The 24,982-nt window shown below is 41.5% G+C and overlaps 1 protein-coding gene across 1 annotated transcript in view; it reads left to right on the plus strand.

The window, feature by feature from the left end:
* The window catches only part of FAF1 (Fas associated factor 1), a 534,220-nt gene extending 512,143 nt beyond the window's left edge, over positions 1 to 22,077 (plus strand). Inside the window, exon 19 of the mRNA XM_054488490.2 lies at positions 21,819 to 22,077. Coding sequence (XP_054344465.1) covers positions 21,819 to 21,902 — 84 coding nt within the window. The 3' untranslated portion in view covers positions 21,903 to 22,077. The remainder of the gene's footprint in view (positions 1 to 21,818) is intronic.
* Positions 22,078 to 24,982: the final 2,905 nt, after the last annotated feature.

Consider the following 24,982-nt stretch of genomic DNA (forward strand, 5'->3'; position numbering starts at 1 on the left):
AGATAATAATAACCACCTTTGCGCTGGATATAAGAATTCAGTGAAGGCCAGGTGCAGTGGCTCACACCTATAATCTCAACTCTTTGAGAGGCCAGGGCAGGAGGATCGCTTGGGCCCAGGAGTTCAAGACCAGCCTGGGCAACATAGAGAGACACCCCCATCTCTATAAAAAATAAAAATTTAAAAATAAAGGATTAAGTGAGGTAATGTGATGACACAGACATGGCACATGGTATATTCAAGACGTGAGGCTTTAAGATGTGTAGACCTTGTGCTGGGAAAGAATAGCACAGCTCACCAACTAGACCTACCTCTGGGTGTATAGGATGACATCACACCATCTCACTTTCACTCCTACTTTCCTCTAAGGAAGCATATTCTGTCTTCTCTCCACATTACTTTTTTCCACAAAGCAAAATCCTTTCAGCTAGGGTTACATGGAAATGTGACCAAACATCCGAGAAGTTTTGAGTGACTTTTGTTGGTAGAATTTTCTGCCTAGTTTTAAGAACAGTTGGGCCTGAGCCTTCCAAGAGGTGGTGGATCTCCGATGTGAAAGTTTTCTTTGAAATTTTTATGGCTGATTTCACGACCTCTTCAGTTTTTACAGCCTTTTCCAGCTTTCAGTCAGACAGAGGAATTAACAATTACTAATGTTCTGTTCCATGCCAGACCTTGTGCAGACATTTCAGAAAGTATTCTCTCATTTAATTTTCATTCAACCCTAAAGCATAGATAGTAGTCCTATTTTACAGGTTAGACAACTGGGGCTAAGAGATGTTAAGTGCTATTTCTAGCACCACACACATAGTAACTGAGATAATTGGGATTCTAACCTCCAAAGTCTGTGCTCTTTACCCTAAACAGAAAACATTTTCATATAATGTGTTGGGGGTCCCCAAGACTATCTCTAAGTTCGGTGATTTCCTAGGAAGACTCACAGGACTCAGCATATAATCACACTTGTGGTTATGAGTTGTTACAGCAAAAGGATACGAAGCAAAATTATTGAAGAAAAAAGGTACATGGGCAAAGTCTAGGGGAAACCAGGCACAACCTTCCAAGGGTCCTCTCTCGATGGAATCATACAGGACGTGCTTAATTACCTCCAGCAGTGATTTGAGACAACACATGTGAAATGTTGCCAACCAAGGAAGCTTATAGGGACTCTGCCCAGGGCTTTTATTGGGGGCTGAACACATAAGTATACTCTGCCAGACATATACCAAAATGCCAGACTCCCAGAAGGAAAGCAAGTGTTCATCATAAACTATATTGTTTGTACAAACAGTTTAGGCATAATGAGCTACTCTTATCAGTTCTGGGAATAGTGGTAACCCTTCTCAAACCCAAGTTTCTAGTTGCCAACCTTGTAAGCAGGCCTTTCAAACACTAGCAGTCCTGCTGTGTTAACCTTTCTCTGAACATATAACTTTGTTTTTTAAGATATTCTTGTCTCAAATTCACTTCTGGAGTTTACTGCTAGATATGTAAGGGGACCTCTGAAAACAGGGAAACTTCCCACCTTCTCTTCGAACATAACTTAGTCCTGTAGCAAAGGGTATAAAAGTAGTCTCAGAAGAATCCTAACAAGCACCAATCAACCTGTATTTTCAAAGGAGATTTTCAAGACATCATGAGGGAAGCACAATCCCTAGAGATAGCCATCACCTAGTTTGTAGAGTATCAGCGTGTTCAATGCAAATTTGCCCCAAATTCTATAATGGTCTGCTCCGAACCCCTACGGTTGTCCTTGAGCCTGCAGCCACTTTCCCACACTGCCTAGGGAGAATACTTCCTTCAAATTGGCTACTTTAAAAAGGGGAGTTGTTGATATTTATTTTTCTTGCTTGTTACTATAAACAAATATAGATCAACACTGTAAGGATGATTTATTTAATACTACCTCTCCTCAGTCACATTTCATAGGCATTGTAGACTGAATCAAGAAAACACACAGGTTGTGGAGTCAAATGGATCCACTCTTCACTGAGTGATCTTAGGTTACTTCATTTCTTGGTAAAATGGAAGTAGCAATACCTGCTTCAAAGGCATATAGTGAGCATTTAAAAATCGATATAAAATGTTTCATTCATATATATGTGATTTCCTAGGAAGATTCATAGGACTCAGCATATAATTATGCTCAGGGCTATGAGTTCCTAGAGCAAAAGGATACAAAGCAGAATCAGCAAGGAGAAAAGGTACATGGGCAAAGTCCAGGAGAAACCAGGCACAACCTCCCAAGGTTTTATATATATGTGTGTGTGTGTGTGTGTATATATAAAATATTGATATATTATATATTGATATTAATATATAATATAATGTATATAATATATAATATATAAAATTAGCACAGGGTAAGAATCTAATAGTATAGCTGGTGTGATGGTAATGGTGATTATTTTTCTCCCCAACCCCATTCCCTCCTTCCTCTTTTTTTTTTTTCTTTTTTTTTCAGTGTTTTGGTTTCAAGAAGACAAAGAATCTTTGTCCAATATTAACTGTTTGGAAACTACCAGTTTTCAAGTAAAGATATCAAACAATGTGCCTTACATGCCTAATAACAAAAGACTGAGAGTGGTGTTCAATTAGAAATATCTAGAGTTTAACATTTGTCTTCTGTTTTACCAAACCAGCAGATTTCTTTCATAATTGGAAATATTCCTGAGTTACTTTATGGTGTTTTTCCTAGTGTGAGAGACAGGCATATTTCCTCATACAGATTTTTTACCTCATTTATGTCAGGGCCCTCTGGGAATTGCTCTGTATAAGTTCATTTAGGGCAGCAGTTATACTGTCTTATTTGCCTTTGTACCCTCAGTTTCTGGCACAGGACTTACACAGGTCTAGCACAAAGTAGAGGCTCGCTGAGCTGTGGGTAGGTAGATGGATAGATAGATGAAGAATGACAGGTATACACTTTGAAGGGTGTGATGATAATTACAACACAGTCTTGTCTATAAGGGCCAACCAAGTCTGGCAGGGCAGATACGACAGGAGAAGATCATCCTGGCAGACTTGTGGCACATACTGCCAAGCTAGATACAACATGAAAAATACACAGATTTGGCTGAATAAAAAGTCCTCTATCAGCGGTGCAGACTGTAATAATACACCTGAGGTTAAGAAATTAGAATATTATTCTATAGGCTGTAGGGAGCTGTTGGTTTTAGAACTGGGAAATACAGTTGATTCCCATTATTCAGAGTAGTTATATTGTATAATGTTTCCACAAACACTGAATTAGTGGATACTCAACCACTGTTCCTAGGGGAAATACAGGGTTAAGTTCTTGTGAACCTCTCGTCACATTTTCATCAACCACTCAGTACATAACTTTGTTATGTATGTTATGTGTGTTTCTGTTTAGAGGCATTTTACTTAGGCCAGGTGCTGTGGCTCACGCCAGTAATCCTAGCACTTTGGGAGGCCAAGACAGAAGGATGGCTTGAGCCCAGGAATTTGAGACCTGCCTGAGCAACATAGTGAGACCCTTTCTCTACACACACACACACACACACACACACACACAAATACTTAGCTGGGCATGGTGGTGCATCCTGTAGTTCCAGATACTTGAGAGTGAGGTGGGAGGATCACTTCAGTCTGGGAGGTTGAGGCTACATTAAGCTGTGATCGCACCACTACACTCCAGCCTGGGCTAAAGAGCCAGGCCCTGCCTCAAAAAAAAAGTGTATATATACACACACACATATATATACATACACACACACATACACGCATGTATGTAAAGACACATTAATGTATACCATCGGTTCATTAACATTGAATTCATAGCTAATAGTCCTAAAACTCGTGCCTGAATGAAGCTTATCTAACACACATATTTTCTCCACAAGGTACATCACAGCCCTCCTTCACTTAGGAACACTAGACAGCACTTCAACACTATGATTGGGAACCATTTTAAATGGAAAATCACTAACAAAAAGCACACAAATGTGAAAAACATGACACTAAATATACTGCAAAAAAAGACATTTTGAAAACAGAAAGAAAGGAATAAGCATTTGCCAAGCAGGAGAAATGTGAACAAAATCATAGAAATATAAATCAGTATGATATGTTTGGGGAATTGCATACAGTTTTCTGTGATTGGAATTTAGGCTATGAAGTCAGGTATAAAGGGAAATAAAATAAGAGATGAAAAAATATTGAAGAGTTTTCTATGCATTAATCCAACAGATATTTTTGAGCACCTGTTATGCACAAGACATTTGGGATATAGTAGTGAATAATTCTATGAAGAACTATACATGGAAAAATGAGTATATTCTATGCATAGTGCTCCACAGAATTCTTTACTACTATACGTCCACTAATTGAGGACAGAATTCTTGCCCTCATAAAACCATTTATAATGCTAGTTTGTTAGTAGGTATTAGGCCCTATGTTAAAAATGAAAGATTGAACTTAGAGCTGCCAAGTGGCTTATACAAATTGACCTAGCTAAGTTGCAGAGCGGTGGCTTCACCTAGGTGTTTTGATTCTACATTTCTGCCTTTTCCCCACTTCTCAACACTGTTGATTATTCTGATTAGGAAGGATTAAAGTAGTGAAAGCCTGGGAAAGGGAGACCAGATATGATTATTGCACTAGAAAATTAAACAGGCTGTGGGAGACAGTACTAAGATGGCAACAATTTGGGATGAAGAGAAGGCAGCAGAATCAGGAAGAAGGAAGGATCAGTGGGATTTAATAATTGGCTATGTCAAGGTTGAGGGAGGATAGGAAGGAGTTTTCAGAGGTGACTTAAAGGTCTCCAGCCTGAACAACTAAAAAGATGGTATAGTACCATAGACAAAAATCAAGGAAGATAAATGGAGAGGCAGGTTCACTTTGGGATTTGTTGAGTCTGAGGGGCCAGGAGAAAGTCTAGGTGGTACTTTCTAGCAGAGAATAGAGATTTAAACTGTGAGGATGGGTCAACACCAGAAAATGCCCCTGGCAGTGACTGGAGCAGATTTGAAGATAAGCCATAGAGAGACTTTATTGGGTAGTAGTTAAAAGACTGAGTTCTGGGCCGGGCATGGTGGCTCATACCTGTAATCCCAGCACTTTAGAAGGCCAAGGTGGGAGGATTACTTGAGCTCAAGAGTTTGAGACCAGCCTGAGCAATGTAGCAATACATCGTCTCTACTAAAAATAAAAAAAAATTAGCCAGGTGTGGTGGCACATGCCTGTAGTCCCACCTACCCAGGAGGCCGAAGCAGGAGGAACACTTGAGCCTGGAAGGTTGAGGCTATAGTCAGCCATGATAGTGCCATTGCACTCCAGCCTGGGTGACAGAACAAGACTCTGTCTCAAAAAAAAAAAAAAAAAAAAAAAGGCAAGGCAGGGGAGACTGAGTTCTGGAGTCCCAGACTAAATCTCATCTTTACCATTTCCTAGGTGTTTGATCTTGTGTAAATTACTTAGCCTCTAGGTAGCTCAGTTTCCTCGCTGTAGGATAAGGATAATGATAGTACGAAATTCATAGAGCTGTTGTAAAAATGAAATGAAGTGATATGCATAAAGCACTAGCATAGTAAATGCTCAACATTTCTAAGCTATTATGATGAAATTGATGGCAAAAAGAGGAAAGAGTTGCTAAACCACAGACATATTGAGGGAACCAGTGGCATTTTATGAGAAAACCCATCATTGTATGTTTCTGACCAGATCAAAGAAGTGCACAAAGGAATTTTTTTAATGTGTTTGAGGTTATTACAGCCATTTCAGATGAGCTGAGTAGAATTCAGAGCCTTAAAAAATTTGCCCTTACCGCTTTCTAACTTATTTACAGAGGACTTGGAATGGTGGGGAGCGATGACAATGAATATAGCTATTTCTTTTTGTGCCTATTGTATGCCAGGTATTAGTTCCCTGAAAGATAGATATTGTCTCCATTTTACAAATAAGAACACTGAAGCTCAAAGAGTTTAAATTTCTCAATATTGTCCAATAAGTGTCAATATCAATATTTGATTCTCAAAACCCAGGTCCTTTCCCCATACTATGCTGAACATAAAATGGAGTGACCATTACTGTTTATGTATATTGATATACTTAAACCTTTTCAAAATTATTATTACTATTTTGAGACAGAGTTTCACCCTTGTTGCCCAGGCTGGAGTGTGATGGCTCAATCTCAGCTCACTGCAACCTCTGCCTCCCAGGTTCAAGCAATTCTCCTGCCTCAGCCTCCCAAGTAGCTGGGATTACAGGCATGCACCACCATGCCTGGCTAATTTTGTATTTTTAGTAGAGACAGGGTTTCTCAATGTTGGTCAAGCTGGTCTTGAACTCCCGACCGTGTGAGCCACCGCACCTGGTCGATAACCTTTTCAAAATTATTTACCCTTCCCCAAATAAACTTTTACTTTTTTTTTTTTTTTTTGAGACAGGGTCTTACTCTGTCACCCAGGCTGGAGTACAGTGGTGTGATTACAGCAGCCTCAATCTCCCCAGTAGCTGGGACTATAAGTGCACACCACCATGCCTGGATAATTTTTGTATTTTTTTTTTTTTTTTTTGCAGAGATGGGGTTTCACCGAATTGCCCAGGCTGGTCTCAAACTCCTGACCTCAAGCAGTCTGCCTGCCTCAGACTCCCAAAGTGCTGGGATTACAGGCATGAGCCACCACACCTGACCAAGAAATCAAATAAGCTTTTGAAGGCTGTACATACAATCTAATCTGATTCTATCCAGCCATAAATTAAAAATTGTTAGTTCTGTGCTCCATATTCTAGCTGCTTTCGCAGACACGCTTTGCTCACTTAAAGTCTGTATAATAACCCCATTGTAAACACAAACAACTGCAAATGTGTATGTGCGCAGATTAACCTTTTCTAGACACTCCTTGTAATTTTCAAAGCCAGTACTGGAGTTCTAGAGTGCATTAGCACATGCATCAAATGGCAGATTCCCCAGGACCTCACCGCAGTGCCAACTGCAGCCCCAGCCTACTTCACCAAAACCATACCCTGTTCTTCCTCCAGAACCAGGACCTCAAGCCTTCAGGTTTAATGTCTAAATCTGAATCTTCAGGTTTGGCTGAATCCCAAACCTGAAGATTCTTTTGCTATTTCCATTTTTTTTTCACTTTCCCTCCTCTAATTGGCTTTATGTAAGACCTTGTGTGAACAAGCCTTCCTCATACATGCATTCTTTACTGTGAAAACTAGGGGAAAGAAACCTATTTTCTAGATGAAAAAACTGAGATGCAGAAATGAGAAGTAACTTGCCCAAGGCTTAGGAAAACCAAAAGCAGAAATGGCTGGTTCAAGTTTACATAGTCACAAAGTGAAGGTAAGATATACATTTTTTAAACAAAAAATTGTACACACGAAGTTTGAGACAAGGAGGAAAGAAAAATGTGGAACTAATTGACACCCTAGGGCTGCGCCAGGCATTTGCCTTCCTTGTAGTTTCCTGGTACCCTTTTCCCTCTTGTGGCCCTTTACTGTTCTGAATTTCAGTGTTCTAAATTCTTTTCTTGTCAGCATTCTGCCCTAGACTGTATACTCCTGAGAACAGAAATAGTGTCTTGTTTACTATTATAATCCAGGACCTAGCATGGTTTCTTACATGTAGTAAACACTCCGAAAATACTTGTTTAGTAAATAAATTAGAAGAAATAAAATGTTCCCAGCTATTCATCCACTGTTTTTGTTTGTTTGGTTGGTTGGTTTTATATTTTCCGTCTTACCAGTCAGAAACTCATGGTATCTTCAAGCTTGAGGACAGGCAAGTGAGGGGCCACATTATAGTGACATTCCTGGTTTCTTTCTCTCTCACCCTCCCCTTACCTCCTCCTTACATGGTCTTGGAAGTAACACTTCCAAGTTTGGGGGAGGAGGCATGGCAGGAGCATGGAGTTTCTAGAACTCAAGCACCAGAAGTGACCCATCTGATTAAAATTTTCAGATGTGTTTTTATAGCCAGTTGTCAGCCTCTCATTTTGACATCTCCAGCAAGACATTCTTAGAAGAATGTGGGTGGCACAAGCCTGCAGTGTAGTCCCTGCTACTCAGGAGGCTGAGTCAGGAGGATAACTTGAGCCCAGGAGTTCCAAGCTGTAGTGCACTATAATTGAGCCTGAATAGGCCACTGCACTCTAGCCTAGGCAACATAGTGAAATCTCATCTCTAAAAAAAAAAAATTTTTTTTGTTTGAAACAGGGTCTCTGTCACCCAAACTGGAGTGCAGTGGTGCCATCTCAGCTCACTGCCACCTCCGCCTCCCAGGCTCAAGCGATTCTCCTGCCTCAGCTTCCTGAGTAGCTGGGATTACAGGTGCATGCCATCTACTACCCGGCTAATTTATGTATTTTTAGTAGAGACGGGGTTTCACCATGATGGCCTGGCTGGTCTCGAACTCCTGACCTCAAGTGATGCACCTGGCCCCCAAAATTTGTTTAATGAAAAAAACAAAAGTGAGAAGAATGTAGTGCAGTAGGAAGGGGGTTAAGCTGGGAGCCGCATCTCCTGGGGCAAAGTTTTAATTCTTCTAGCCACTTGTTACGTGATCTCAAGCAAGGTACATACGTCTCTGGGACTTTTTTTCTTTATCTAAAATATGAAGAGATTAAGTGTTTTCTTAATTTTCTTTCAGCTCTGATATTATGTGATTCTGTGATTAAATGGCCTGGATGTTGATAATACATGCCCCATTGACAACTCTCTTCCAAAAACTAGAACAAAACCATTGGCTTCCTGTTCCTACTGACTTTATTTAAGATCATCTTCTTTCCTTTTATATGACGGTGTCTCTGTCCCAGGCAGTTTGTGAGGACTTAAGCTTTTATTTACTGTAGCTGGAGGCTCCTATAAGCCAAGGCTTTGACAATATTTCACATTTATTTATCTGAGCTAGAGCTTAGGATCAGGTGGCAGCTAAGTCACTTAAGGTTATTCAAATGCATTGAAAATGTTGCTTAATAATTCAGAACCAGTTTTCTCTGTTTAGAGTATTAAGATTTTTTAAATCCTTCTAATTAACCAATTCCAACAGCAGTTTAAATAGGGAAAATTCTGTCCCCTCTGAAAGGGCAACTGATGCAGACTTACTGTCAGCCCCTGTGTCTGTGCAGCAGAACTGACAGAAGCTAAAGCCAGAGAGCTTCCAGAGCCAAGGGAGCTGCTGGAATGACCTGCTGATGGTATCACTGCCTGCTGTAGGAATGAGGCTGGGGGAAGAGGTCTGAGGATGCAGCTCCTCTAGACTCCATTTCTTTGGATTCATGGAGGCTCTAGGGAGGAGTGGGGAGTTTCCATTTAGTCATTCAGTAGATCAGTCTTTCAGCAAACATGTAGTGAACTTACACTGTTTCCAGCAGTATGCTAGGACCTGGGGATAGGTAGCCAGTAAAATCTCTTAAGTGCCCTCAGAATTCAACCTGGCTGGAGAGACAGACTCATAAACAAATAATCAAAAGGCACAACAGATAACTCAGTGTGAGACTGTGGCTGATCCCTTGAGCTAGATCCTCTAGGATCTCTTGCCTGGTCAAAGTATAAGAATGCTGTTTTAGCAAAGACAGGGTTGGCATTGCCAGTACCTGCATTCCACTTTAAACACTGACCTTGTGTCAGCCAGCAGACCTTGGCAACTGCCTTGTCTGAGGATCCTAAGGTGAAATAAAGGTATTAGTCCGGTAAACATGGATTGACCACATGCAGGATCATGGGATAGGCATATGAGGGAGAGACCACAATGAACATATATGGTCACTGTGTTCCATGAGCCTATGGCCTAGTGAATGATTCCAGCTATAATTAACTCTGTTACAGGAATAGGAGAAAGATTAATTTAGGCCCTGTCACTTAGGCCTGATTTTATGGAGAAAGTAGCATCTGAGCTGAGGCTTGAAGGACATATAGGTTGGGATAGGTAGAACTGGAGAGAGAGGACAGTCTAGGTGGAGGAAACAACATAGCAAAGGTTCAGGGAGGAAAAGCACAAGACATATTTGAGGAACAGCAAACTGCTCTAATTGTCTGGCACATAGGGTCTATGAGAGGATAATATTTAGAGATGAGCATAGTAAGCAATGTTGGGGCCAAGCCCCTACCACCTGTTCGAAAATTTAGACCCAGATTTCACTTATTTGATGTACTTTTTGAGAGAAAATATTTTGCCACTTCTAAAATGTTGTTACTGTGATAAGCTGTGATGATGCTCATAGCAGGTCCATAAGGTGGTATACCAGACAGATATCAACATCCTTGTTTAACAGACAAGGAATCTCAGAGAACAAAAAGTGACTTGTCCTAGAGCACACAGGTAATCAGAGCAGTATGCTAGGGTCAGGAGGCAGGTTTGCAGTTCCCCAAATGATGCTTATTCTCTGACTCCCCTCCCCAGCTCTGAGCCCTGACCCTTTGTGGATATGGCAACTAAACTATAGGGAATAAGCATGAAGAAAAGGCTGGCCAGGTAAAATGCATATCTCCAGCCACCTTCAAGTACCACTTTCCTAGCATCCTCTCTTCCTAAATACTTTTCTTTCTCATCGTGGTACTTTTGCTTAAGCCCAGGAGTTTGGGAATTTGGGGTATAGGTTTGGTATTGTACAGGCCGCTGCTGGACCAGCCTTCAAAGAAAACACCTGCTCTGTTCATGATTCTTGCCTTCCAGTTTTATAAGCTTTTGGGTAGATGAAATGTACTATCAAAATAGCTCAGAGAGAGCCTTGGTAACATTTAAGATATTGAACGTGCTGCATCTGGTAACTAGAAAATTTAATGATCTCCTGCTGTTTTGGTAATTGGATAAGTAAATACATCAGAATAAATCACACCGGCAAGTCTTTTGTATGTCGTTAGGGACTAAACTCTTTTAACTCCTGTTCAAAGCCCCAGCTCTTGAGTGGTGTTTGTGTGCAGAGCAATGCACACACCAGCTCGCATGGCCCTGCTTGGATATTAAAATTCATTCAAAATGCTCACTTTCTCCCTAGCCCACTCGGCCTGAGGAGCACATGTAGCCCACCACTCCAGATCTCTCTGAAGCCAAGGAGAAAAGATTTTTTCCGAAGTTTAAATGATACCTAATAAGGTATTTGAGTTCTTAATGATCTATGTCCAAACTGTCTTTCCAGCCACGTCTTTCATTGAAGGCCTGCTGGGAGCCTTCTCAGAAACACTACCATGTACAAACTGGGAAAGTGAGGCCAAAGCAAAAGGGGACTATCCTGTTTTGCCAAGGAGTCATTTAAGAACTTTGAGAAGGAGCAGGACAGGATCAGACATTTTGTTCAACTCTCACGAGTGGAAGTGTGAAGGAGATAGACCCAGAGGGATATGGTCTATTAAGAGACCATGTGGTGTTGGGTGATGTTGTCACCAACTTACAGATGAGAAATTTGGATCTTATCTCATGGTAAGAGGTTAAATGACTTACTCAAGAGCACACATGCAGTGCTAGGATTTAAAAGCCACCAGTGCTTTTTTTTACTGCCTCCCTAATTAGCACTTAATCCATGCCTACTAGTGAAACTCTGAGGCTAACAATAATCAGGATCTCTCAGAAGGCTTTTAAGCTGAATTAACAGTTCTAAACCTAACCAGAAAACAGGTGTCTCCCCTTTCATTTGTCTCTTAATGTCTTGTTCCAAACACAGTGGTTAGCATTGTGGACCAACCTTTTATACAAGGTCCTGGCTGCTTCCATGGTATTGGCCTCCGAAAGTGAGGCATGTCCCCTAACTCAGTGATTCCCAGCCTTTTTCAAGTCACCACACACATTGAAAATGGTGTTTGTGTGTCTTACTGGAGAACCACACTAGGCTGCTCAGAGTCAGAAGCAACCCAGCTCTGAGGTTCCTGGCTGCCCCAACAGTTGAGAAGAATCAGTATCTTAGCATACCTGTAAGCTGGGCACACTGCTGGGGCTCATCTGCATTAGGTTTGTCTTGCCACACTACAGAATCTTCACTCATGAATTTGCCTGTGTCCAGTTTATGCTTTCAGGGGCAATGAGCTTGCAAATTGTTCTGTGAAGCGGGACTTTCTTTTATTTACTTGAAATTATGTCTTCCAAATTCCAGGACTTTCCAGGATGGGGAAACATGCCTGTTCTCATTCTTTTTATATTCATTTCATGTTCTTTATTCTCATTCTGAAGACTTGGATCATCTCCTGTTTTTAGACTAAGAAGGTTTTTTCCTCCCCATTCCATTCCTAATAGAATCCCCTCTGGGCCTTCCCCACTTATATTGTCATTTAGTAGTATAGTGACCAAAGCCACCATCAAGGATACCACTGCAAGGAGAAGGTTACAGCTCTTGTTTGGTGCCCAGGGTGTCCCTGACAGTGTGCCAAGTTTGAGGCCATTTTAACATTATAATACCTTAGAGCTGATGTCTTCACTAAACAGTCCATCTAAAGGCATAGGCTAGGAATGAAGAATCCAGATTTGCCATGAATGCTGAATAAACTTGGGTAAGTTCTTTCCACTCACTGGGCTTTTCTGTCCCCATATGCTACAGAGATGACCTCTAAAGACCCATCCAGCTCTAACAATTACTAGCTCTGTCATAATTGAATGACTAAATTTCATCCAAATGCCTAAGGTAATAATACACTCTGTTATGGGGGAAATATGCATTTCAGTTACACGAAGGGTACAGTCCTCGCAAGCAAGGGACTTAGAATAAATAGTCTAGTACATGACTACAATACTAAAATAATCTAGTATGGTGGTTAAGAATACAGACTTTGAAGTCAGACCTAGTTTTAAATCCTTGCTCTGCCACTTCCTGCCTGTGCATTCTTAGGCAGATTATATAATCTCGCTGAGCCTCTTGTCCTCATTTTTAAAGTGGAGGTAATATACCTCCCTCATAGAGTTGCAGTAGTGCTTATACAGCACTTAGCACAGTTAGCACCTAGTAAGCTCCCAATAAATGTTAGCTCTTGTTACCATTATTATAATTTAATAAAACAAAGAACAAACAGGGCAGCCTACAAGACACAATTTCTATTCCTCTCTTACTTTAATCTTTTCTCCCTTTGTTCTTCCTTTTTCTTTCATTCTCTCTTTCCCCCCTTAAAAGTCATTAAAGGAAGAAAATGTCCTCGACATCTATGCTTTGCAGCCACAGATGCCCACCCAGCCTCACTCTCTAGCACCCCAGTTGATCTGTCACAGTTCAGTAATGAAAAGAGGAGCATCTGTCACTGTTTCCTGGAAGCCCTCACCCCAGTGCCACTTCTTTCCTGTGGTCCAGTGAGACAGACTGGCCTAGCAACTGCATAGGAAGCTGAGATAAACCATAGAGTAGTCTCATAGTGGGACCCTTCCAGATTGGAAGTTTCATTTTGGGGTGTGTTACCACCTGCAGCAAAGGTAGAAAAGAAATTGCTAAGAGCTATAACTGGCATTGTTGTCATAGTTGTTTATAATAATTATTATTAATAATCGTAATCTCTTATGTTGCAAAGGACTTTATTATTACCAAAGATTTTTTTATACCCTGACTTAGCATATGCCCAGCAATTCCCCTAAGTTCCCCCTCTGATACTTTGTAGGTATAACTGCTTTCTTTAGGGATTCCTAGCTTATCAAAAGGTGTTTAAAGAAAATAGATGATTAGTTGTTAGGACTAAGTTGACAGTAACAAAAGACAGCTTGAGTTCCTGTGTGGAACAACAAAGCCCATTAGGGACATGAGCCATGACATAGCAGCAGAGTGCAGCATTTTTTATGCCCAACAGAAAGCCAGTTAGTCATGTTAACTGTCCTCCATTTAGAAGTAGGTCAGAAGTTGAGAGGCAGTGAAGGGTAATGATTGGATATAGGCTGGAAGCTCACAAACCAGGGTACAATTCTGGCCTTCTCTTTCCTAGCTATGTAATCTTGAGCAAGTCTCTGAACCATTTTTGACCTCAGAGAATTCATCTGTAAAATTGAAATAATAGGAGTACTTATCTCATAGAATTGTTGGGACCATTTAATTAGATAATATTTAGAACAACTAGCCTAGTGCCTAGCACCTAACACCAAATGAATGGTAGCTTTTTTTTTTTTTTTTTTTTTTTTTTTTGAGATGGAGTCTTGCTCTGTCACCCAGGCTGGAGTACAGTGGCACGATTGTGGTTCACTGCAATCTCTGCCTCCCAGGTTCAAGCAATTCTCTTGTCTCAGCCTCCTGAGTAGCTGGGATTACAGTGTGCACCACCATGCCCAGCTAATTTTTGTATTTTTAGTAGAGACAGTATTTGACCATGGTGGCCAGGTTGGCCTCAAACTGACCTCAAGTGGTCTGCCTGCCTCAGCCTCCCAAAGTGCTGGGATTACAGGCATGAGCCACCACACCCAGCCATGGTAACTTTTTGTAGGGATGATGTTAATAATTACTTATTAAGCTTCTGATACTTAATAGCATGTTTTCCTAATAGAGTAACTAATAGAATAGGTTACTCATAGCATACCAAAAAGATTAGTTAGGCCAGGCACAGTGGCTCATGCCTGTAATCCCAGCACTTTGGGAGGCCGAGGCGGGCAGATCACGAGGTCAAGAGATCGAGACCATCCTGGCCAACATGGTGAAAACTTGTCTCTACTAAAAATACAAAAATTAGCTGGGATGGTGGCGCATGCCTATAGTCCCAACTACTTGGGAGGCTGAGGTAGGAGAATCACTTGAACCCTGGAGGCAGAGGTAGCAGTGACCCGAGATCGTGCTACTGCACTCCAGCCTGGCGACAGAGCGAGACTCTGTCTCAAAAAAAAAAAAAAAAAGAAAGAAAAAGTTTTTCCCCCAAGTTCAAAGTAAATGCTAATTTTGAACAAAATCAAAAGTAAATATAGTCAGCTTCACTATAATCTGGGAACTTACATATGCAGCCCATAAATATGCCTCAGAGTACAAAGAGCTTAGTATTTGAAAGGAGAGGACCTGCGTTGAAGTCTGAGCCCCGACAATTTCTGGTTGTACGACTGTGCATAAGAAATGTCCCTATTTGAGCTTTAGTGTTCTCATCTGTAAAAATGAGGATAAATGAATCCAATCTTAGGATAGCTTTAAGGTTTAGATAATATATGTGAAAGTGTTTTGAGAACTATAAGATAATATTATTATGTATGCATTCTTCAGAACGAACTTTAGTAGCACATTCATTTTGTGTTCAAATAGCTTGGCTTTAAAGAAGCATCTCTTTAAGAATAATCTTTGTTGTGGCTTTACGTTACAGATGGGAAATGTATTTTAAAATTTATTTATGCCCTGACTAGTTGATTTTCCCATCTTTTAATCAAGACCAAACAGACTTTGAAAAAAAAAAAAGGCTGTGACCCTTATATCATGTTACATCAAAACCTAATTGTTAAGTACTTGCTTAGTGCTCTGAGGTTTTTTGGGATTTTAGGAGCCATTAAATAATACCCTTTCACTTAACTAGTTCAAGACTAATTGAAAGACATAAGACCAATTGAAAGATAGACATAGCACTCAGGTGGGGATAAAAATATCACCTCCTTTGTTACCAAAAAAGTTGATCAGAGATTGTGATTTGAGATTAAGCAGCCAAGGGGCTTGCTGATGTATTCTTTGCCTGTAAATTAAACAGACTTGTCCACTTAGTCCATGGTATAGCTGGACACTGCAGGCCCTTGTACTTTGTAACATGAGAGCAGGTTGGTTCCAGAAAAGGAAAAGGAAGGGGCTGAGCTCAGATCCTTCTCCCAAATTCACCAGGCAAATAAGTTTGTTCTCACCCCTGTGTGGGAGATAGGGAACACATCCAGAAGTCACTCCATGTGGATACATAAATGTGAAATAAATACTTCCCCCAACAAGAGTTATAAGTTTTATATTATTGACCCTCACAACAACTCTGGGAGGCAAAAAATGTCTCAATTTTATAAATAAACATTGAATTTTCCCAAGGTCATCAGACAGCTAGGAGATTATAGCAGTGGGAATCCAACCCAGGTATCCCTCCCTGGGATCACACTTCAACAGTTTCAGCCACTGGGGAACTCAAACCACACAGACAACATCTACTTACACATAAAGAAGGCACTGAATCATAGCAGCTTGCATGTGTCAGGCCCTTGATGGCTGTTTCAATCCCTATTATAACTTTTCACCCAGTGGAGAAGGGAACTAGAGCACAAGTAAGCATCTTACTGACTTGGCTAAGAGTTTTGAATGTAAGTGTTTGTATTATATTTCCAAAGCTTAACTGCAATCCAGTTTACTCCATTGAGTCGCCCTCACACTTCTAAAAATGCAAAAATTAAAGCCTAGACAAGAAAAGTGACTCGTCCAAAGTCATACTGCTAGAGTCAGGACTGGAACCCATATAGTCTGGTCCTTTATATCCTGATAACATTAGATAATGTACCCCCTTGGCAGTCAGCACAGAGGAATTCAGAGAGGAGAGGGTTTTCTGAAGTACATAGTCCATAACTGAAGGGATGGATTTCCTAAAGGTTGGAGAAACTTATTTTGCTCTGTCTGTGTCTAATGTAGAGGATGAGACCTGCTTGTCCTTGACATTGGTGTAAGAGGTAAGACGAGAATGGATGAGGTTCTGGAATTTGATCTCTGTGTGGACTCAAAGAGACTTACAGATTTTCTGCCAGCGTGGCAAAGGGTTGCTCCTGAGAGTCAGGCTATGCAGGGTCCCCTCAGCTCACAGTGCTATCAGCACACAGTCTAGAGAGTGAAGGTTATTGGTCACCAGAGGCAAGCAAACAAATACTAGACAAAATTTGGTAACAAGAGCTTTTCTGCCTTTAGGATGCTGGAACTTTCTCAAATGCAAATTTTACTTTAAAAGCAGGAACAGGCCAGGCGCAGTGGCTCACGCCTGTAATCCCAGCACTTTGGGAGGCTGAGGCGGGCGGATCACTAGGTCAGGAGATCGAGATATCCTGGCTAACACAGTGAAACCCCATCTCTACTAAAAATACAAAAAATGAGCCGGGCGTGGTGGCGGGCGCCTGTAGTCCTAGCTACTCAGGAGGCTGAGGCAGGAGAATGGCTCAGGTTTATGCTCAGGTACTAAAAAGTGAGAGGCAGAATGATGTAACTAGAAAGAGCCCCAAAACGGAAGTCAGAAACTCTGTGGGTATTGCGTATGCAGTGCTGCATCTGCTCCTATTCAACCGTGTGACCTCAGCTAAGTCACTTGACCTCTCTAAGCTTCAGATCGCCCTTCTATGAAATGAAGGGGTTAGATAATTTGGCATTTAAGGAGCTTCCCCCACTCAACCCCAAACATTCCAGGATTCGCAGTGTGGCCTAGGATGAGAATCTGTCACATGGATTCACATTTTTCTCAACAGCAGTGATAGGCTCTTTAGAAAAGGAACCAAAGCCCAGGGAAGTAATAGAAACAGTATATGAAATTTCAATCTGCTAAGAAAATTGATCTAGAAAGGAATAGCTCTGTTTGGCAAAGAACACCTGTCCCATTTTTGTTACATAAACATGTTTCACAAAGCCAATTTGCTAAATTATTAAGCTAATGAGAAAAGATATCCATTCAGGTTTTCTAAGTATAGTGAAGAAAATGTCAAGATGGTTGACTTTCCTTTTCTAACTATAGACAAAGTCAAGCCATACCTCTTATCTGAGAATGACCCTTCTCCCCCAAGGAGTCCCAAAAGGTGAGCTTCTTTGTTGATTTAGAGAGTCAATAATTCAGTAAAGTCCCAAGTAAATGGCACAACACAAGCTCAGATTGGGTTTTTGTATTCATATTTTATAAACATTTCAGGACTTTTTTCCTGACCCTTGACCTATTGCCATTCTTAAAGTGAAGATCTTATATCCCAGAAGCTTGGTTAGAAACAACTTCAGGATCATCTCATCCAACTTCTTTCTCTATGTGGAAACTACTCTCAGCAATACCTCTGACAATATAATGTAGCGGGTTCCAAATCTAGACTGCCTTGATTCACAGCCTGGCTCTGCCCTTAATAGCTCTGAGACCTTGGGCAAGTTACTTAATCTGCTCCAGGGCTCAATTTCTCCATTGGCTTTTTGGCTTAATGGGGATAATAATTGTCCTTACCTCAATGCAAGGGCGTAAAAATGATATAATGGACTTTGGGGGCTCAGCGGGAAGGTTGCAGGGGATGAGGGATAAAACACTATACATTGGGTACAATATACAGTGTCTGGGTGATGGGTGCACCAAAGTCTTAGAAATTACCATTAAAGAACATACCCATGTAACCAAAAACCACCTGTTCCCCAAAAACTATTGAAATAAAATAAAATTAAAATAATTGTCCCTACCTCAGATAACCTACCTTTTATATTAAAGTGCTTGGAATATACCTGGCACAAAGTAAATGCTCAATAAACATTAGCTATTATAGTCATCATCTGCAAGTAAGCCCCTATTTGAGTGCTTCTGGGAACAGCAGAGAGTTCACCCATCCCACTCTCCCTACCCCTTCATTTCCCCAAGGCAGCCTGTTGACATGTTAGTCAGAATCATTCATATCATCAGCTTTAGAGTCAGACCTGAGTATGAAACCTTATTATGTCTGCAGCCTTGGGCAAGATAACCTATGGTATCTTCATCCATAAAATGGAAAGAATCATACCTATTTCACTGAGCTGTTGTGAGGACTAGTTAAGGTACTATATAAAAAATATGTAAAGTACTTAGCATGGTCCCAGCTACATAGTAGGCACTCAATAAATGATAGTTGCTCCTATGATGATGACTGAAGAACAAGAAAATGAAGAACACAGAGAGGAGGGAGAAAGATAAGAGAAGCAGTAGTAGCCACGTCGGCAGCTGCTGTTTCTGTAAAAAGTTGTTTCTGACTAGCTGGGTTCTGCTTCCCTGTGATTTTATTTCACCAGCCCTATCTGTATCCACCAGAGCTGCACAGAACACAGCTGCTGTGTCTTCTACTTATCAGCCCTTCAGATATTCAAAGAGGGCTGACACAGCCCTCTCCCTACCCATATAGCAACATCAACACCACCACTTCTCAGTGCCCCCTCTCCAGGGAGATATCTCCCATTCTTTAGCTGACTCTCGGAGAACATAGTTTTTAGGCTCTTCCCTAAGCAGGAGGTCCCTCCTGGCATGCCATGTCCTTCTTGAATGGGGCCCAGAGCACTGCAGGACAGATTCACAGCATGGCCACCATCTTGCTGGGGAGAAACATGATGTCCTACATCACCCTAGGTTTCTCTCAGTTGGTTTGTCCAAGCCAGGCAAATGAGAATGGAAATAGAGATTGTCCTTGCTCACTTTGAAATTCTCACCTAAAATGACCTTCAAAGAAAAAAAAATTGCTTGATTTTATTTTTAGGGCACCAGAGGGAGCAGTCAGCACAGCCGTGTTTGCTTCGAAGCAATCCAATGGTGACACAGCCTCACCGAGGCTGTAGACGGGGGTCTCCAGAGATGGAAGCATTACCTGATCAGGAAAAGGGGGGCACTCTTGCTGGGCAGTGGGGAAGAAACAAGAAAGATAGCCTGTTATAGATCAGGGTTCCAGGAGGTTTTGGTCAAAGAGCTGCAGCTTTGAAGTTAGAAAGATCAGGGCCCCCACCCAGTCAGTAATGGCTACAACCTACTGAGTACTCATTGGCTCAGACACTGTACCAGAGGCTGCACCAACATTATTCCATTTAACTATAATCACAACAACCTGTGAAGGAGAAACTATGATTCCCATTTTACAGGTGAGAAAACTGGCTCTCAGGTTATAGAATTTCTTCAAGGTCATATTGGTAGGAAGTGACAGACCTGGGATTTGACTCTAGGTTTGCTTCACTCTTTTTAACCACTGTGCTGTATAGACACTTATTAACCATATGGCTGTAAACAAGTGGTAACCACTTTGGGCTTCAATTTAATCATCTCCACTGTCTTGCATGGTTGTCGTATGGATATGTTGTTTGGCATATAGTAGGCGTTCAAGAAATTTTCGTTTCCTCCTTCTCAAATTCCAGCTCTCCCACTCAAAGTGACCAAAGAAAGCCACTTTTCTTGGACGCAACTTTCTCATATGAAAACTGGGTGTGGTTTATGAACCTCTAATCTTGCATATGACAACCCCAGCATGGTGCAACTCAGGCCTGATACTTCAGCCTCCCACCCTCTTTTGCTTCCTAGCACACTATTACAATGATCGTTTCTCCCAGCAAACATCATATTTACAAGCCACAAATAACAAAGTAGAAGATGCTGGAAGAGCTCTGGCATGTTAATTAAGAACAATATCAGAAGCAGCTGGGCAGAAAATGCCAACGAATGAGAAGCAGAGGCAGTGTAGCTCTGTTTGTTGACAGAAGCCAATGAGTATTGTACGTTAATTGGGGAAGTGGGTAAACATTTGCCAGCAGCTTGCCCCTCAGTGCATTGGAAGATAGACAGCAGGCTAGGCCCTTCCCACTTCTTGCCTGTCCATCTGCCCACAACCCAAGAGATACAAATACAGTGTGCTTTGCTCTGAGTTCCTTATAAGCAGAGAGGATTCCAGGGGTGGATGTGTCTTTTTAATGACCCTCCTGAGGATACCAAGTTTCCATCTAGATACAGCTGAAGATAGTTTCCCCTTCCCCTTGCCAGCATGCCTTTGATACTTGGCCTTGGCCCCCAGGGCCTCTGCTTCCCCATATCCCCCACCCTTCCGTGGAAGAAGACACCAGAACCATCTTATTAGGAGCAGCTTGAGTTAAGCAGAAGATAAGATTACCTGCCTCAGGTGCTGCAGTCAGGCCCAGAGCAGCAGAGCAGCAGCCTCAGGCCTGACTAGAGATTGCTTGCCCTCCCATCACACACTTGGAGTTGCCCATTTATCTGTGTGTCCACAGATATCTGTGTGTCCATCTTTACAGTTGCCCTCACACACAGCAGTCATTATGGAACACCTGTTCTCGGCAAGACACTTTGCTAATTATATATTTTTTCTCATTTAATTCTCACAATCAGTCCTGCAAGGTTGATACTAACTCCAAAGCCACAAAACTGATAGCCAACACAGCTGTAATTTAGAGTCTTTCTAATTCCAAAGCCTGTGTCCTTTCCACTAAACCAGTATTACTCAACTTTTAAACATTGTGACCTCTTTTGATAAACAGGAAAGTTTTGTTTCTTCTCTCACTCGCAGATTCAGAAGACCTTCATGTCCCATCCCCGCCCGTTGCCTAGGAGGGCATAAACCTAATTTAGGATCCCTGTATGATTAATGTATCCCACTGAGCCAAGATTTTGTCTAGCTTGACTTTCAATAGTTCATATTACAAAATTATGATTTTTAAAATTTTTAAAATATAAAGTTGTATTATGACATTGACTCTTTTTTTTCCAAACTAAATATACCATCAACAAGGATATGATATGCCTCCCCTCACCAGGGGAGATAGTCATCATTGGGCATGGTGGAATGGCCATTCTACAGTTTATAATGTAGTTCTAAGAGGAAGATCAGCCCCAAAGGCTTAGCTGTAGTCCCACCAAGCAGAAGAGTCCTTCCTCTCTATTAGGGGCTAACCAAGCAGAGGTCCCTAGGAATGCCAGTCAGTTGTTAACCAGCACCTTTCCCAAGGGCCCCCTGTTCTGCCAGCCAGGCTGAGGAAAGGTACCTCCACCAAACTTAACTATGAGATTTGATTTTCCTGAGCCCTGGTTTCCTCACTTATAAAATGAGAATAACAACACCTGCCTTGCAGGTTATTTTGAAGATCAACTAAGATACTGCGAGACTCTTCCATGCTAGTGCATAGTTTCAGAATCAGTGTGCATAGATAAAATGAAGGCCATGTAGAGAATATAGTGCTTGTTTCAGTCTTTTGAATATGTGTTCTTCATCTTTTTAGGTAACTCAACTGGACCCAAATAAATCATTATTGGAGGTAAAGTTGTTCCCTCAAGAAACCCTTTTCCTTGAAGCAAAAGAGTAAACACAGCCCAGCGGTGGAACCAGCCATTCCTTGACAAGCCAGCAGCCTGCGTCAGGAGAAGGGCTCCTCGCCAACCCACCCACATGCTCGTCTCACTCAATTCAATGTCACACTTCTGCCTCTTGCAAAATTGCTGGAAAAAGTAATAATAAATATAGCTACTTAAGATTTCCCATCCATGAGTATATATTCCCAACCCTTATTACAGAGAATTACAACTCTGCCACCCTCCCCTACCCGCTGCACTTCACCCTCCTTCAACGACAAATGCATTGTTCAAGTGTGAGTGATCACTAAATAGAATTTTTACCTCTCCAGTGCCCATCTTTTCCCCACAGTGTCTAGGACAGTTCTGTCTGTTCTGTGACACCAGGATGCTGTATATTTGATATATGTCTTTTTATTTTCATGACTGAATTTCTACTTCATCACCTAATTTTAAGGGGCAGAGGGAAAAAAAGTCAAATGAGACATTGTCGGCATGCAGATTAAACACTGTAGGAAAAAAGTATACCATTTTTGTTAGTACTTTCTGACGGCTTTACTAAGATGTAAGGTTTTGTTTGAGGACTGAATTTGACATATATGCAAGATATTTATTTACTGCTGTTGCCTTGGGTCTCCAGGTTCCATCTAGGAAGTATTTGCTGTTCCATTACAGCATAGGGAAACTGTTCAAGCACACAATGTGAATGTTGAGATCATGTGCAGAGAGGCCAGTACCAAAACTTCAGTATCTGGCCCAGTGGCAAGAGGCTACTGTCAGGTTTGCATTTGGGCAGTTAGAACCTCACAGATACCAGCTCCCAAGTTGCTAGTCCATCAGTGTAAACTGAACACAATTCTCTCTTGCTTTCTCTCTCTCTGCTCCCTCACACATTTGGACCTTGTCACTTGGTGTTTAAGCACCTTGTCTATCAACAAAATCTGATCAGCAGCCCCATGGACTCTCCTGTAATAAGGAACTTGCTCTACTATTTTATTCTTTTAATGTTTTAGTATTTGATATTGGACTCAAATGAAAGGGATCTCATTCTGTGGCTGAAAAATCAGACTTCATATGTTGAAGAGAGCAAACTTGGGGACTCAACTCAGAAGACATGTGTTGCCTGAAACCTGCATATAATAATTTTTGATTTGATTTAGTAAGTGTGGATTTTTCTTAACTACAGATTTGGGGTTTGGGGTTTAGATCATGGGAACACCGTTTATACCTTCACAGCCAATGATTTATTTTTAGTCTTGAAATATTTCTCCATATCTGTTTTTGTGTCACCTGTGGGTTTTATCCTAGGGATTGGGATCCTGATTTTAACATTTTGTACTTGTCCAAAAAAGAGTTCAAGTGCTGGGTTTGTTCCCCCAGCCTCGGCCAAGGGGTTCTCAGAAGACTCTAACCAAAGCTGGAGATAGGCCTGCTCATTTTCCTTCTGCCCAGAAGTGGATGTTGGCCAGGAAAATTACACCTTGTGTCTTCTCTGATGCTCCAACCAGGGACCTCTCCAGATTACTATCTAGCACAGACTAGTGCTACATCTGCCTAGGTATGGGCTTTCTCTGGCACCAGGGGTCTCTCTAGGGAGGCTGAGAGACCCATGGGTCTCCCTTCAGGGGGAGTGTTCAGGGGAGTTCAAACTGAACACTTCTCTCCAGCTCTATTCCTATCTTCCTAATCTAATGGCTCTACAAGATAGTCATTTCCAGTGCTACAGATGCACCAGGGCACCACCTCTTTTTTTTTTTCTAGGTAGACCTTGTTCTGTAGCTGCTGTGAAGAAGCTGCAGCCCTGAACTCAGGTCATACTCAGGAACAGCAGCAGGGGTGTGGGTGGGGTTTGAGGGAAGGTACTCTGAATTCACCTTCATGTTTAACCTGTTCCATCTGACTTGGGTTTCTTCATTATATTGTTCCCTCCCACTCACCTTCACTTCTGTATTACAACAATATAGACTTTACTCTAAAGCCAATTTCTTGGAAGTTATTAAATGCTACTTGAATGTGTGTGAAGTGGACACAACCTTTTTCAACCTGCCTTGGAAAGTTCTTCTGGCTTACTCAGCCCCATGATTTCCTATGCTCTAGGCCTCATAACTGGGAAAGGCCTCAGCTAATTGTCACTGTTCATTCAGGACATGATGGTCTACTAAGCTTCAGACAAAAGGCCAAAGCAATTTTATACCTTTTCATACAAGCAGAGCATTAAAATGACTTCCTATCACCACAGAAATAGCAGTGTCCTCTGCAGTTCTTCCTCCTACCATTAGGCTTCCTTGGGCTTTACATCCCCAGCCTCCAGGCCCAGTAAGTGAGTCAGTCCGAATATTTGCTCGGCATTCTTATGCCCAAGTGTTGACAGTGAAGCTCCCAGACTCTTTGTCATCCCCTGTTCCAGTTTACTCCCTTGTGTTCTTGGACTGCTGGATGTGCAGTTGCAGCATTAGTTTGAAAGTTAAAGGAAGTGTTGCCAATTTCCCGTTGCCTTTAAGAAGGTGCAGGGATTTTTTTGGAAGTTTCTGGTTTGGGATGTTGCCATTCGCTGGCACTACTAGTTTTATAGCACACACAGATGTTCATCTCTGGATTGTAAGCATCCAGAATCAAAGTTGAATGAGAGCATCTTTTATGGAATCTGTCTTTTTAACATAAGAGAGAAGATTTAGGCTTTTATAGATTTTACTTGCTGCTGACACTAGAAACATATTAGTCACATAATAACATCTAAGTGTGCTGGTCAATGGAATAGGTTTTTAAAAGGTGGAGAGCTCTGGCAAATTTCTCCCAAAGTATAGACTTTTTCATTTGGATGTGGGAGAGGGTCTTAATTCTCTCCACAACAGCATGACTGATTGACACATTTCTACCCATCCTTCTCTATCCCTTAGCCATCCAGTCCTGGGTCCCCACAAGTGGATGGGACTTGGAGTCTTTAGTTCAGTCCAGGAGTAACTCATATAGGCATTGCACATTATAGTCTGTGTAACCCTTTCACCTGTATTTTCTCTTTTGATCCTTTTTAAAATTCGTAGAGGAAGAGAGATCTTCACATACATATAACCCCAGCCACATACACACACATTCC

The sequence above is a fragment of the Pongo pygmaeus genome, chromosome 1 (genome assembly GCF_028885625.2).
Source record: "Pongo pygmaeus isolate AG05252 chromosome 1, NHGRI_mPonPyg2-v2.0_pri, whole genome shotgun sequence".
In the NCBI taxonomy this organism is placed as follows: Eukaryota; Metazoa; Chordata; class Mammalia; order Primates; family Hominidae; genus Pongo; species Pongo pygmaeus.